This window comes from Hemiscyllium ocellatum, chromosome 49 (assembly GCF_020745735.1).
Source record: "Hemiscyllium ocellatum isolate sHemOce1 chromosome 49, sHemOce1.pat.X.cur, whole genome shotgun sequence".
In the NCBI taxonomy this organism is placed as follows: Eukaryota; Metazoa; Chordata; class Chondrichthyes; order Orectolobiformes; family Hemiscylliidae; genus Hemiscyllium; species Hemiscyllium ocellatum.
Window position 1 is genome coordinate 10,126,169 of NC_083449.1, and position 13,824 is coordinate 10,139,992.

The 13,824-nt window shown below is 43.3% G+C and overlaps 2 protein-coding genes across 3 annotated transcripts in view; both read left to right on the plus strand.

Annotated features, from left to right (window-relative positions):
* Window positions 1-2,370: 2,370 nt before the first annotated feature.
* LOC132837101 (histone H4-like) overlaps window positions 2,371-13,824 on the plus strand; it is a 468,073-nt gene continuing 456,619 nt past the window's right edge. Inside the window, exons 1-2 of one of the 2 annotated variants that reach the window (XM_060856796.1) lie at window positions 2,371-2,387; window positions 11,341-11,898. In XM_060856796.1, coding sequence (XP_060712779.1) covers window positions 2,371-2,387; window positions 11,341-11,656 — 333 coding nt within the window. In that variant the 3' untranslated portion in view covers window positions 11,657-11,898. Of the gene's footprint in view, window positions 2,388-11,340; window positions 11,899-13,824 lie in introns of those variants that run through there. The other variant, XM_060856795.1, reaches the window with a different exon arrangement.
* On the plus strand, window positions 12,456-13,755 carry LOC132837133 (histone H3). The gene has a single exon (XM_060856834.1). It carries the CDS (start codon window positions 12,466-12,468, stop codon window positions 12,874-12,876), a length of 411 nt encoding a protein of 136 aa, XP_060712817.1. The 5' UTR covers window positions 12,456-12,465; the 3' UTR covers window positions 12,877-13,755.

Consider the following 13,824-nt stretch of genomic DNA (forward strand, 5'->3'; position numbering starts at 1 on the left):
TTTTCCCAGCTCGGCTTTTCTCTGGTTTGATTTGGTTTTTGGCTTCTGGCTATTGACTGAAAGCAGTCAGGCAGCTAAAAAAGCTGCTGAACCCAAAGAAGTCAGTCCATGCTGGTACTCTCTCTCTGACATTTCTCCTGTAAGACCCTGTGTTTGATTTTACCTTTTGTGCCAAAGAGTGTTTATGGGATTGTTGTAAATGTTGGAGCACCATCATTAACTTGGTATAACCTGTTGCGTTTCCAGATTTTTAAGTTATGTAGTATTCTGTTCTCTCTTGTTTGTGTATCATTCAGCAATTTTGTAAATCAAACTGTTTGTTTAAAACTACTGGTTTGTCCAGCTGCATCCCTCCAATAATATCTTCATTAGACCTGTTTAAAAACAACTAGCAAAGTTAGTGTCCGGGCTACTTTCTTGAAATCTTTGGAGGGCATCCCAGAACAGACTGAGAGCTGTTTGCAGAATTTGTTCTGTAGTTCTGATTTGGGATTTGGTTTGTTGGACTCAAAGGCAGCGAGTGGTAAGTATTAGTGTCTTTTGTTCCAAGTGTTGAATTCAATTGGTTTAAACAGTGCTTGGAGAAAGTGAGGACTGCAGATGCTGGAGAGCAGAGACTAGAGCGTGGTGCTGGAAAAGCACAGTGGGTCCAGGCAGCATCTGAGGAGTGGAAGAATCAATGTTTTTGGCATCAGTACTTCATCAGGAAATAGTGTTTGGGATAGCAATGGCTCTTTGAGTCATCAAGAGTTTTCTGGGGGTGGAAGAAGTGACTTCAGATTTTTGCAAAAAGTGATTAAGGCCAAGTTGCTAGAATTAGCAGACCAGCTGGAGCTCCACTGCCACCATCCACAAGGAAAAGGGCGATAATGAGAGTAATAGCTGAACGTTTAAATTTGCTGGCAAAGCCATCAGAATCTTTAGAGATGGCAAACATTCAATTGAAAAAGAAGCAACTCGAGTTAGAGGCAAAAGTCAAGGAAAGGGCAACAGAAACAAAACAGTTTGAATTACGATTAAAAGCAGAAGAGAGGGAGAAGAGAGAGAAAAGGAGAGAGAGGAAAGGAAGAAAGAGGGAGTTTGAACTATAGACATTGGCACTTAGACAGGAGTTCAAACATTTCCTTCCTGAATTAATGAGAACTCATGTGGAAGAGCAAAGAGTTAAAACAGCAAGACTGGCATCAGAAATGGCTGATGACTGAGTTGAAAATGTGTTGCTGGAAAAGCGCAGCAGGTCAAGCAGCATCCAAGGAACGGGAGAATCGACGTTTCGGGCAAAAGCCCTTCTTCAGGAATTATTCGGGCTTATGCCCGAAACGTCGATTCTCCTGTTCCTTGGATGCTGCCTGACCTGCTGCGCTTTTCCAGCAACACATTGTCAGCTCTGATCTCCAGTCCTCACTTTCTCCTTGATGATTGAGTTGATCAATGAATCAAAATTGGGCTGCCAAAATCAATTTCAATCCATGAGGGATAATGATTGTGGATAAGATAAATTTTCACGTGGAAAGTAAAATGTAGATCTCGGTGAAAACCTTAAGGATGATTTACCACAGGGTAAAAAGGAAACCCTTGAAGGGGAAAGAGAAGAGAAAGAGCTCTGATGTTTTCAATAAATTAGGCCACATGGAATCAGTATTAGCGGGTTAGGAAAAGCACTGAGAAGCCAGATGTAGGAAAACAGGAATAGCCAGTGAATTTTTTTGGAGTGGTAACAGAGACCACTGTGGAGACTAGAAAGCTGCACCAGAATGTACAAGCTGATCGGAGGTTGTTTTTCAAGATCTTCTTAAACCATATACCAGAATGTACAAGCTGATCGGAGGTTGTTTTTCAAGATCTTCTTAAACCATACACTGTGACTCGCATAGGCCAGGAGCAGCAGGTAAAGAGATGACAATATTCACACATATAAGGATCCTCTCAATCTGTGATGCTAAAAGATGAGGATATACGTACCTCTGAAGGACTATTGTCAGAAACGGTACGAGTAACGGGAATTCACATTGAGACAAGAAATGCTCAATTGTCAGAAGTGAGGTTAGAGTGTCTAAAGAAGAGGGAAGAAGACATAATAAGAGTACTGGACAAACTTTCAGCTCCAGGAATAAAATTGGTCATTGCTAATGATGTTGCTAATTCACTGGTAGGAGTGCTGCTGAATGTGGTTGAAAAGCCAGTGGAAATTGAGGTAACTGAACTATTGCAGGACACATATCCTGGAATGTTTCCTGACTCTGTGGTAACGAGGTCACAGAGTCACCAGTTGAAATAAAAAACAATCAAAGAGTACAGATAAGACAGTTGTAGGGAAATTAGCAGAGACCCTGTTTGATCAGATATTTGAGACAAACCAAGAACAGATAGATGACAAAGCAGACATCGTTTGCTCAGGTAAATTAACTGAGTTACAGCAGAAAGATGAAAATTTAAAGCAATTGTATCAAAAGGCATACACAAAACGAATCCAAATGTACCTCTGATTGTTATTACCTTAAAAATGATGTCTTAATGAGGAAATGGAGAACATCACATATTCAGGCAGATGAGAAATGGGTAGATGTTTATCAAGTTATATTGCTAGTGGGTTGTAGAAAGGACGTATTGCGAGTAGCACATGAGTTACCTGCATAGATTGTGTTTGAAATTCACATTATTTAATTGTCATCTCTATATGTGACAACTATTCAGTAAAGGATGAATCCTGTCCTTCTCAATCACAGATAAACTCCATGTAAATATGCTTCGGTTGGAGAATTTAAACTATAGGCAGAGGATGAATAGGCTGGAACTGTTTTCCCTGGAGAGTGACCTTACAGAAGTTTATAAAATCATGAAGCGCATGTAGAAGTGGTGGAGCCTGGTACAATTAAAACATGTAAAAGGCATCTGGGTGGGTAGAATGAGAAAGCCTTAAAACTTGTCCTTAAATACTTAGTCGAAATGTAATGTTGAATTATAGAACGCCAAAAAATAAACAGGGCAAGCAGAGGGGTATCAGGCCACAAAAGGGGGGACCTCGGATATGCAGAAGATAAAGAACATCTGTGATAACAGGATGCTCTAAAGCAATTAAGAACATTTGCCTTAACATCAAAGAATCTGTGTAAAAAGGAAACAGAGTGATAACATTCACAGTTGTTAATTTGTGAAATTAATGACAGTGTTTGATTGTGATCTCGGAAACTTTGTATCATCTCAGAAACATGTCAAAAGCCTTGTAATAAATGGTCAGGCCCTATCAATTATAATGGATTCTTATTACGCATGTGTCTGTGAGATGAATGTTTTGAATTTATTTGCATTTTAGGATTTTATGATGATTTTGAGTAGCCATTGCTGATTATGAAATACAATCTCTATTATGTAATATTGATGAAGCTTTAACTTACTTGGTGTTCCTACACACCACGACTGCCCCTCTGTCAATTCTAACTCATCAGATCTTATGTCTTCTTTGAATTTGAATCACAACCCTGCAAAGGAAGCACATTAATTCGAGGCTAATGAATCATTTAAAATTTAACCTTTCACCCTCAGGTACAGAATGATTTTGTGTTTAAGATAAAAAGCAGAAGTCTGCTCGTGGCTTAAAAATTATTCTAAACCTAACATTGAAAAGATTCTGACACAATCTGTCAAGAAGCCATTTTATGGTCAAAGCTTGCCCTCCTCACTAAGATGCCATTTTGTAAAACAATTTATCTGACATGCAAGCTGTGCAAGGTTCCCTTATGACCTCTCCCACTTTGTTTAGACTGATACCTCTTTATGATAGGGACTTACCTCACCAACAGGCACCTGACTTGGCTGGGTCTATTTCTCCCACCTGATGGATGGCTAAGGGCCTACAGGAGTGGTCAGTTAAGCGCACACAGACCTGTTAATTAACTTCTCTTCGTTACAAAATATTGCCTTTCCACTGTCTGTCTAATTAAGAACATGCAGTGTTTTTTGTAGAACTTTGTAAAAAGGAAGCCTGTTTGAGACAGAAGCCTTCGAGGGCTCTTAAAGGAAGAGCTGGTATCCTACTTTTCTAAGGTATTAGAACCTCAGCTAGCCGGGCTTATAGGTGTCAATGTTACATTGTAACAGTGATGCTATTTGTAAATAAAAGGGAAGGCTAAAACTAAATTAAACTGTTTGTCAGAGGTTTTTATTCCAGACTACCAAAGAGTATGATCTCCAGGACTAACCAAGAAAGGCTTATAGGTCTGAGTCCACAAGGGATTCCCTGGGCCATCTCAAATTTAACAATATGAATACAAAGGGTTTAGAGAGAGGTGGGCTAAGTACTGGCAAATGGGACTAGATTAGGTTAGAATATCTGGTCGGCATGGACAAGTTGGACCGAAGGATCTGTTTCCATGCTATACATCTCTATGACTCAACGACTCTTCAGTAACTCTTGCCCTGTTGGTGAGCACAGTTTCCTTCCATCTCTGTACTTAACCCCTCCTTCATGGATAGATGTTGAAACAATGCAACAATATGGCCTATTAGCCTATCTTCATTGTAACTTTAAAAATGCCCTTAATAACTGCAGATTTTAATGCTGCTCCTGAATGTCTATTTTGGATGAGGATTTAGTTTATCTATCTTCAATAATGGTGTGTAAATGTCAATGGGCTACATACCTTCCATTTGTTAGAGGCAGCTGATCACTCTTTGCTTTGAACTGAGGACAAATTACAGTGTCTTAGTCCCTCAGATGTTTTTCTGGATGAAGACACAGGGACACCACCTGTAAATCAACATGAGACTAGTCTGGCAATATTGAACTGATCATTGTCACATTCATTGCATCTTTATTAGGATGTGTTTTGTCTTTTTCTTTAAAGCCAACAACTTAACCAGAATCACAGATCTGATTCCATTGTTGCCCTAAGCTGCCCCTTGTCTGGGGATTGTGTTTGTTTTTCATGTGATTCGATACCAATTGATTTGGAGATGCTGGTGTTGGACTGGGGTGCACAATGTTAAACATCACACATCAGGAGCTTCCAAAAAAACTATTGGACTATAACCTGGTGTTGTGTGATTTTTAATTTGAGTGAGATCCAGAAACTGAGCAACAACTGACCAGCACCATGAACGGGAGTACTCAACCACCAGGATGCTTACATAGTTCAATATCCAACTCCCCAACCACCTATTGGAAAGAGGAAACCGGTGCTATTTCTAATGTTTTTACTAAGACCCCAGTTGTATGTTCTTTTACAACAGTATCACATTCCTACAGTTGGTCCACACAACCTCAAAGAAGAGGTTGCCTCAAACACTTTTAAAATCATATTTTATGTTATATTCTTCCTCTGCTCCCACAGACAGTAACAATATCCAATAAAAAGGAGACGAGAATTCCTTGATATCAGGTACAAAGGCCAGGGCTCTCCACATTAAAAAGAAAATAAGCAATCTGACAGAGCTCAGCTCTTCTCAGACTCTGTGAGTGGCTCTTAAAAGAGCCTTTGGGTTGTCAGATTCAAGAACGGTCTTCACTTTTTAACGGCTCTAGTAGGTACATCCACATACTGAATCAGAAATGTTTCTCGCGCAAATTTAAATTCCTCTCCATCTAAACCCTTAACACTATGACAGTCCCAGTCTATGTTTGGAAACTTAAAAACCCTTACCATATCCACCCTATTATTCTTGCAGATAGCTGACATCTCCTGACAAGTTTGTTTCTCAACTTCCCTCTGACTATTAGGGGGTATTTTATACAATCCCAATAAGGTGGTAAAAACAATGATTGCAGATGCTGGAAACCAGATTCTGGATCAGTGGTGCTGGAAGAACACAGCAGGTCAGGCAGCATCCAACGAGCAGCGAAATCAACGTTTCGGGCAAAAGCCCTTCATCAGGAATAAAGGCAGTGAGCTGGAAGCATGGAGAGATAAGCTAGGGGAAGGTGGGGGTGGAGAGAGAGTAGCATAGAGTACAATGGGTGAGTGGGGGAGGAGATAAAGGTGATAGGTCAGGGAGGAGAGGGTGGAGTGGATAGGTGGAAAAGGAGCTAGGCAGGTCGGACAAGTCCAAACAAGTTATGGGGACAGTGCTGAGCTGGATGTTTGAAACTAGAATGAGGTTGGGGAAGGGGAAATGAGGAAGCTGTTGAAGTCCACATTGATGCCCTGGGGTTGAGTGTTCCGAGGCGGAAGATGAGGCGTTCTTCCTCCAGGCGACTGGTGGTGAGGAAGCGGCGGTGAAGGAGGCCCAGGACCTCCATGTCCTCAGCAGAGTGGGAGGGGGAGTTGAAATGTTGGGCCACGGGGGAGTGTGGTTGATTGGTGCGGGTGTCTCTGAGATGTTCTCTAAAGCGCTCTACTAGGAGGCGTCCAGTCTCCCCAATGTAGAGGAGACTGCATCGGGAGCAACGGATACAATAAATGATATTAGTGGATGTGCAGGTAAAAGTTTGATGGATGTGGAAGGCTCTGTTAGGGCCTTGGATAGAGGTGAGGGAGGAGGTGTGGGTGCAGGTAAAACTTTGATGGATGTGGAAGGCAGGTGATCAACCCTTTCTTATTTCTCAGTTCCACCCAAATAACTTCCCTGGATGTATTTCTGGGAATATCCTCCCTAGGTACAGCTGCAATGCTATCCCTTATCAAAAATGCCACTCCCCCTCCTCTCTCACCTCCCTTTCTGTCCTTCTTGTAGCATTTGTATCCTGGAACATTAAACTACCAGTCCTGTCCATTCCTGAGTCACGTTTCTGTAGTTTCCTGTGGTGATGTCATTTCCTGTTCTTTTTCTCATGGTATGGTAAATGGGATCCAAGTCAATGTGTTTTTCTGTGGAATTCCGGTTGGAATGCCATGCTTCTAGGAATTCTCATTCATATCTGTGTTTAGCTTGTCCTAGAATGGCCGTGTTGTTGCAGTCAAAGTGGTGTCCTTATTAACTGGATGTAAGGATACTAGTGAAAGTGAGTCATGTAATTTTGTGGCTAGTTGATGTACATGCATCCTGGTGGCTAGTTTTCGGCCTGTTTGTATAAAAGTCTCTAAAATTGAGATGCATGGTTAAGGTTGATGCTTAGAATCTTTTTCCAGGAATTGAAATGTTTAAAGCTAAGAGGCATGCATATAAGGTGAGAGGGGGCAAGTTCAAAGGAGATGTACAGGGCAGTTTCTTTTAAACATAGAGAGTGGTAGGAGTGGAATGCACTGCCGGGGTGGAGATGGAGGCAGATATGATAAGGGTGTTGAAAGGACTTTTAGCTAAGTAAATGAATATGCAAAAAATGGATGGTAGGCAGAAGAGATTAATTTCATTTGGCGGCATGTTCCGCACAACATCGTGGGCTGGAGGACCCGTACGTGTGCTGTACCAGTCCATGTTCATATTTAATGCAGTGTATATTTCGGATGAGGATTCATTCAATTTGATTGAAACTGGGTAGAATGCATTTAGAATATAGATTGAATAGATAGAAACTTCCACTTCATTGGTGGTGTTTGACTTTAAACATATCTGGAAATGGTGCTCAATGTGTCCCCGATTCAGTCCAGTCTGTGACTGTGGAAAGGATGTTCTTCGTTCTGACAGCAGTAACATACCTGCTGTTTGTTTGAAGCAGCTGGTCACACTTGGCTCTGTACCGAGGGAATATTACATTGCCTTGGTCCTTTGAGTACTTGCCTGGAGGAAGGCAGAGGAGATACCTTCTGTAAATCAACATCAGCTGTGATTGGCAACATCAATGTAACATTCAGTTAATGATGATTATGATTTTTATTTAAAGCCAGCAAATTAAACAGAACCATGGGTCTGATTCCACTCCTCCCTGTCCATTTTTTCTTAAAATTCTAAGACCAATGAGTGAGATCCAGAAACTAAACAACATCCATGAATGGAACTACCTGATGCAAGTGGGTATGTGAGTTCAGTTATTGATCTATACCTGCCAGTTCCAGCTTGATGAATGTGAGAGTGAAGTTATCAAACTATAACATTCATTGTATGGTCAATATATTTAAATATTCACACTGCAGAGACTGGCAGGGTCCACTTGATAACTATTGAATCATAAAAATAATTCAGCACAGAGGGGGCTATTCAGCCCATCTTGTTCATGCCAACTCAAAGACACCCAGATGCCCTTTCTCATTCCACCTTTCTGTCACAGCCCATAGCATTGCAGTTTACAGAACTCAATGTGCAGGTCCATGGATTTTTGTTTAAAAGAGTTTAGGGTCTCTGCCTGCACCACCACCACCAAATCAAAGTTAAAAATCACACAACACCAGGTTATAGTCCAACAGATTTACTTGGAAGCACTAGTGTTTGGAGCACTGCCCCTTCATCAGGTGATTGTGGAGTGTAAGACACAGAATTTTAAGCAAAAGTTTCCAGTGTGATGAAATTATATATTGAAAAAGACCCGAATTGTTTGTTAAGTCTCTCCTCTTTAAGAATCATGACCACCAGATCGGGCAGCGAATTCCAGCTACCCACCACTCTGCATAAAACACATTTTTCCTCACATATCATCTAATAGAACAGCCGCTTGGTTTGAATCAATGATCCCTGGCGTTTGAACTCTCTGCCAGAGGAGAGATAATTACAGCAGTAGCTTAGCATTTAAATTTGTTGGAAACACCATCAGAATCTTTAGAGATGGCTAACATTCAATGGAAAATTCAACAACTTGAGTTAGAGGCAAAACAGAAGGAAAGGGCGACAGAAACAAAATCTTTTGAATTATGATAAAATGCAGAAGAGAGACTGAGGGGAGAGAGAGAAAAGGAGAGAAGGGAAAGGAAGAAAGAGAGGGAGTTTGAACTTTGGAAATTGGCACTTCCTGAATTAGTGAAAACTCATGTAGAAGAGCAGAGAGCTATAATGGCAAGATTGGTAGTTGAAGTGGCTGATGGTTATGAGTTGGTCCATAAGTCAAAGTTTAGCTTCCAAAACCTATTTCAATCCATGTGGGATAGAAATTGAGGATAAGAAAAATCCTCACATGGAAAGGAATTCAGCTCGCTGAAGATCATAAGGATGACTTACCACAGGGTAAAAAGGAAACCCTTGAAGGGGAAAGGGAAGTTAAAAAGCTCTGGTGTTTTCGTTGCAATACAGTAGGCTACATAAATCAGTGTTGGTGGTTAGGAAAAACACTGGGAAGCCAGATGTAGGAAACAGGATAAGCCAGTGAATTTTGTTGGAGAGGGAACAGAAAGCACAATGGAGGTTCGAAACCTGCACCAGAATGTACAAGCTGGTTGGAGGTACCAGGAGCAGGTAAAGTGGTTACAACATTAAGAGACACAAAGATCCTCTAAATCTGTGATGCTAAAAGATGAGGAGATATGCACCTCTGAAGGACTATTACCAGAAAAAGGTTCTAGTAACGTGAATTCATGTTGAGACAAGAAACGCTGAATTGTGAGAAATGAGGTTAGTGTCCAGTGAAGAGTGGAAAAGTTGTGGTTGGAGTAATCGACAAACTCTCAGCTCCGGAAATATAATTTATCCTTGATAATGATATTGTTGATTCACTGGTAGGAGTGCTGGCTATTGTTGTTGAAAAGCCAATGGAAACTCAGGCAACTGAATTATTGCTGGACATATATCCTGGGATTATTCCTGACTGTGTGTTGACAAAGTCACAGTCACCAGTTGAAACAGAAGAGATCAAAGAGTACAGAGAAGAAAGTTGAAGTGAAATTAGCAGAGACCCTGTCGGATCAGATGGTTGAGACAAACCGGGAACACACAGATGTTTAACTTAAATCTTAAGCAATTGTATCAAAAAGCATACACAGAAGAAGAATGTGAATCTATCCCTGCATATTCAAAAATTATGTCTTAATGATGAAATGGAGACCATCACATATTCAGACTGATGAGAAATCTGCAGAAATTGATCGAGTTGTATTGCCAGTGGGTTATAGAGGGAGGTGTCGAATAGCACATGGAGGTCAGTTAGGAGTGAGAAAAACTCAGACTTTTGCAGAGATTGTTTGGAATTCACATTTAATTGTCATCTCTGTGTCTGAGAACTATTCAGGAAAGGATTAATTCTGTCCTTCTCAGTCACAGATGAACTCCATGAAAATGTGCTCATCCACGTTGGAGGATTTGAGTTATAGGGAGAGGCTGAATAGGTTGGATCTGTTTTCCCTGGAGAGGGACCTTTTATTGAGGTTCATAAAATCACAAGGGGCATGGAGAAGTGGTTGAGGCTGGTACAATTACAACATTTAAAAGGCATCAGAATATGTATATGAATAGTTAAGGGTTTAGATGGGCCAAATGCTGGCACATGGGATTAGATTTGGTTAGGATACCTGATCAGCATGGACGAGTTGGACCGCAAGGTCTGTTTCCATGCTGTACATCTCTATGACTCAATGATTCCTTGTGCTCACCAGCAGGACAGGAGTTGCGCCGCGCTGCACTGCACCTTGTCTGGAGATTGTGTTTGTTTTTCATATGATTCGATACCAATTGAGTGAGATCTAGAAACTGAGGAACACATGTACAGCTCCGTGAATGGGACTACTCAGCACCGGGGTGCTAATACATTTCAATATCTAACTCCCAAGAGACTACCTGAGAGGAAAAACGGCGCAATATCTAATGTTTTTACCAAGACCCATATGTTTGTCCTTTTAGAGGAGTATCCCATTCCTTCAGTCGGTCTGCGATTCCACTATTGATTGCACACTTTCAACAAACAATGGGAAACAGAATGAAATTTCAACAGGGTTTAGAGCATTAAAAAACCCCAATAATGTCCCACAGCAGCTTCTGCCCCCTGTGTACCCCTCAGCGGGCCCACACACAGCCCGAAAAAGGCCTCTCTCGTCCGTTCACTCCAAGTTCCAGGCCCAGTTTCTGCTCCGCTCGGCCTCTTACAAACAGCCCCCGGTTCTCCCTGAACTCACCCCGAATCAATCCCGGTCTCGGAGCCCCCTCTGTGTCCCAGGCTCCCATCCCGATGTGCTGCTGGAAGGAGCCTGCTGTTCCCTCGCTTCCCTGGGCGCTGATCTCTCCATTGCGGTCTGTTTCAAACAAACCTCTTACACTCACTGAGTAAATGCTCCTCAATGGCAGCGCTGGGGAAGGCCTCACGCTTGCGCTGCTCTGGTCAGGAACAATCAGCTTTGGGGAGAAAAGGTTCAGTCCCAGATACAGTTGGGGCTGGAGTGAGCTGGAGGCGGAGCTGGATGAACAAAGCCTGCTCTGTCTGTCACTCAGTTTCCTCTCCGGATCCGCCCCTCACTCTCTGTCAGCTCTTTCTCAGTCAGGTCGGGCCGGGCTGTATAAAAACGGAAGGGGAGGCAGCTCGGGTCTCATTCAGCAGCGATTGGAGTGAAGAAGCGTGATGTCTGGAAGAGGCAAAGGCGGTAAAGGCCTGGGAAAAGGCGGAGCGAAGCGGCACCGCAAAGTGCTCCGTGATAACATCCAGGGCATCACGAAACCAGCCATCCGGCGCCTGGCTCGCCGTGGCGGGGTCAAGCGCATCTCGGGTTTGATCTACGAGGAGACCCGCGGGGTGCTGAAGGTTTTCCTGGAGAATGTGATCAGGGATGCGGTCACCTACACTGAGCACGCCAAGCGCAAGACGGTCACCGCCATGGATGTGGTGTACGCTCTGAAACGCCAGGGCCGCACTCTCTATGGATTCGGCGGCTGAGGATAAAGCGACCCTTTTCCAGCGAACCCAAAGGCTCTTTTCAGAGCCACCCAAATCCTCTGATAGAGAGCGGAGACCTGAGGGTGGGGAAGGCGGCAAGTTGGGAGATGATAGTCTAACCGTTCTATGACATAATTTGTTAATTTACACAGACATGCTGACCCTTTCAGGAAACGATACTTTAATGAGTTTTGATGCTAGGACACAGCAGGATTTTTTTCATAGCCTGTTCTGTCCACGTGCCTGTTAGACTTTTCAGGCAGCCATTAAGTTGTTTTTCGGCTGATTATGATCTGGTTGTAATAAAATATCGATTCGGTGAGCTTCCGTAATGTTATCGTGGTACAATTTCAAGATGTTTAAATTGGCGGGGTTGTTTAGATTGATTCGCGGCCGGTAGACGTTCGGTTGTTCAGTTTATCTGGGCTGTTTTAAACCCAGCCTTTCCTCCCGCCTGTTACAGACAGATCCGGCAATAACCCCGCCTCCTGTCACTAGGCTTTAATCGATTACTCTCTAGTATCTGAGTTGCGGACGAGTGGCGTAATGTATTTGATTTCAGGGTTTGAGGTTGAGTTCGGTGGGCATTTTGAAATTGGCCAACTGTCATTTCGTTATCCAATCAGCCTCCAACAATTCTTTTCCTGCCCTTTCCGTCCCTTCCGGAGCTGTTTCTCTGTGGGCTGAGGGACAGGGCTGTATCCAATCCCAGCTCTAGGGCGGGCTCTCCATTCCCTTAAACAGGCAGCACCGCAGCAGCCTCAGCATTGACAGCAGCAGCCTGTGTGTGTTACAGAGAGTTGTAGAGAATGGCCAGAACCAAGCAGACAGCGCGCAAATCCACCGGAGGGAAAGCTCCCCGCAAGCAGCTGGCGACCAAAGCGGCCCGCAAGAGCGCTCCGGCCACGGGCGGAGTGAAGAAGCCTCATCGCTACAGGCCCGGCACGGTGGCTCTGCGGGAGATCCGCCGCTATCAGAAATCCACCGAGCTGCTGATCCGCAAACTGCCCTTCCAGCGCCTGGTGCGAGAGATCGCTCAGGACTTCAAGACCGACCTCCGCTTCCAGAGTTCGGCGGTGATGGCCCTGCAGGAGGCCAGTGAGGCTTACCTGGTGGGGCTGTTTGAGGACACCAATCTGTGCGCCATCCACGCCAAGCGGGTCACCATCATGCCCAAAGACATCCAGCTGGCCCGCCGGATCCGCGGGGAGCGCGCCTAAACGGAGCCTGGCCGGCCCTGCACATTCACCCCGAGAGAGAGAGAAACCCAACGGCTCTTTTCAGAGCCACTAAACCATCGAGAGAGAGCGGGGAGCGATGAGTTGCATTACTATTGTAATTATAAATGAGAATGTTGCTGGAAAAGCGCAGCAGGTCAGGCAGCATCCAAACAGCAGGAGAATCGACGTTTCGGGCATGTGCTCTTCTTCAGGATTCCTGGATTCTGCCTGACCTGCGCATTTTCAGCTCTGATCTCCAGCCCTCACTTTCTCCTATTGTAATTATACAACAAGGAAATAAATAGGCAATGAGTTATAAGCGATATTGACATGGGCAGTGAAGTCATAACTAAGGAGATCTTCTGTGTTAGCAGAATGTTTTATGACAAATTGGAGTATAATTTTAACATGACATTGTGGTAATGGATTATAAATTCCCGTGAATTTCCCTCTCTGTCTATTCCCGGTGGGGGAAGGAAGAGATTTGGCGCCAAGAGATCGACTTGCTACTTGCAGATATTGGTATTTTAGGAAGTGCATAGGAGCTGCGTACAGCAGTAATGATGAGTCAGTTAAACAAGAAAGTCAGACAGCGGCAGCTGCGATCTCTAGTGATCGCAGATTCTAGGATTTAACTAATGGGAGATGAGATAGAATTGGCGCCAAAAGATCAACGGCTCAATTTCAAATTTGAAAATCCCACTAATTTGTAGAAAAGAGCGCGAAGTTTTACAGATGAGAATGCGTTGATTTGTCTATCGATTACAGAAGTGTGGTTCAGTACAATCTCACTTTGCCCCCTTCAGTCCTTTACAGCTGGGGGAAAAAAAAATCACTTGTGGGTATTTAATATGTTTTCTCTCTCTGGAGGCGGAAAAGAAAGCCTGTCTATGCTTTTAAATATATAGTTTGAGTTACATCAGACTGTACATTTTTGTGAAACATTGT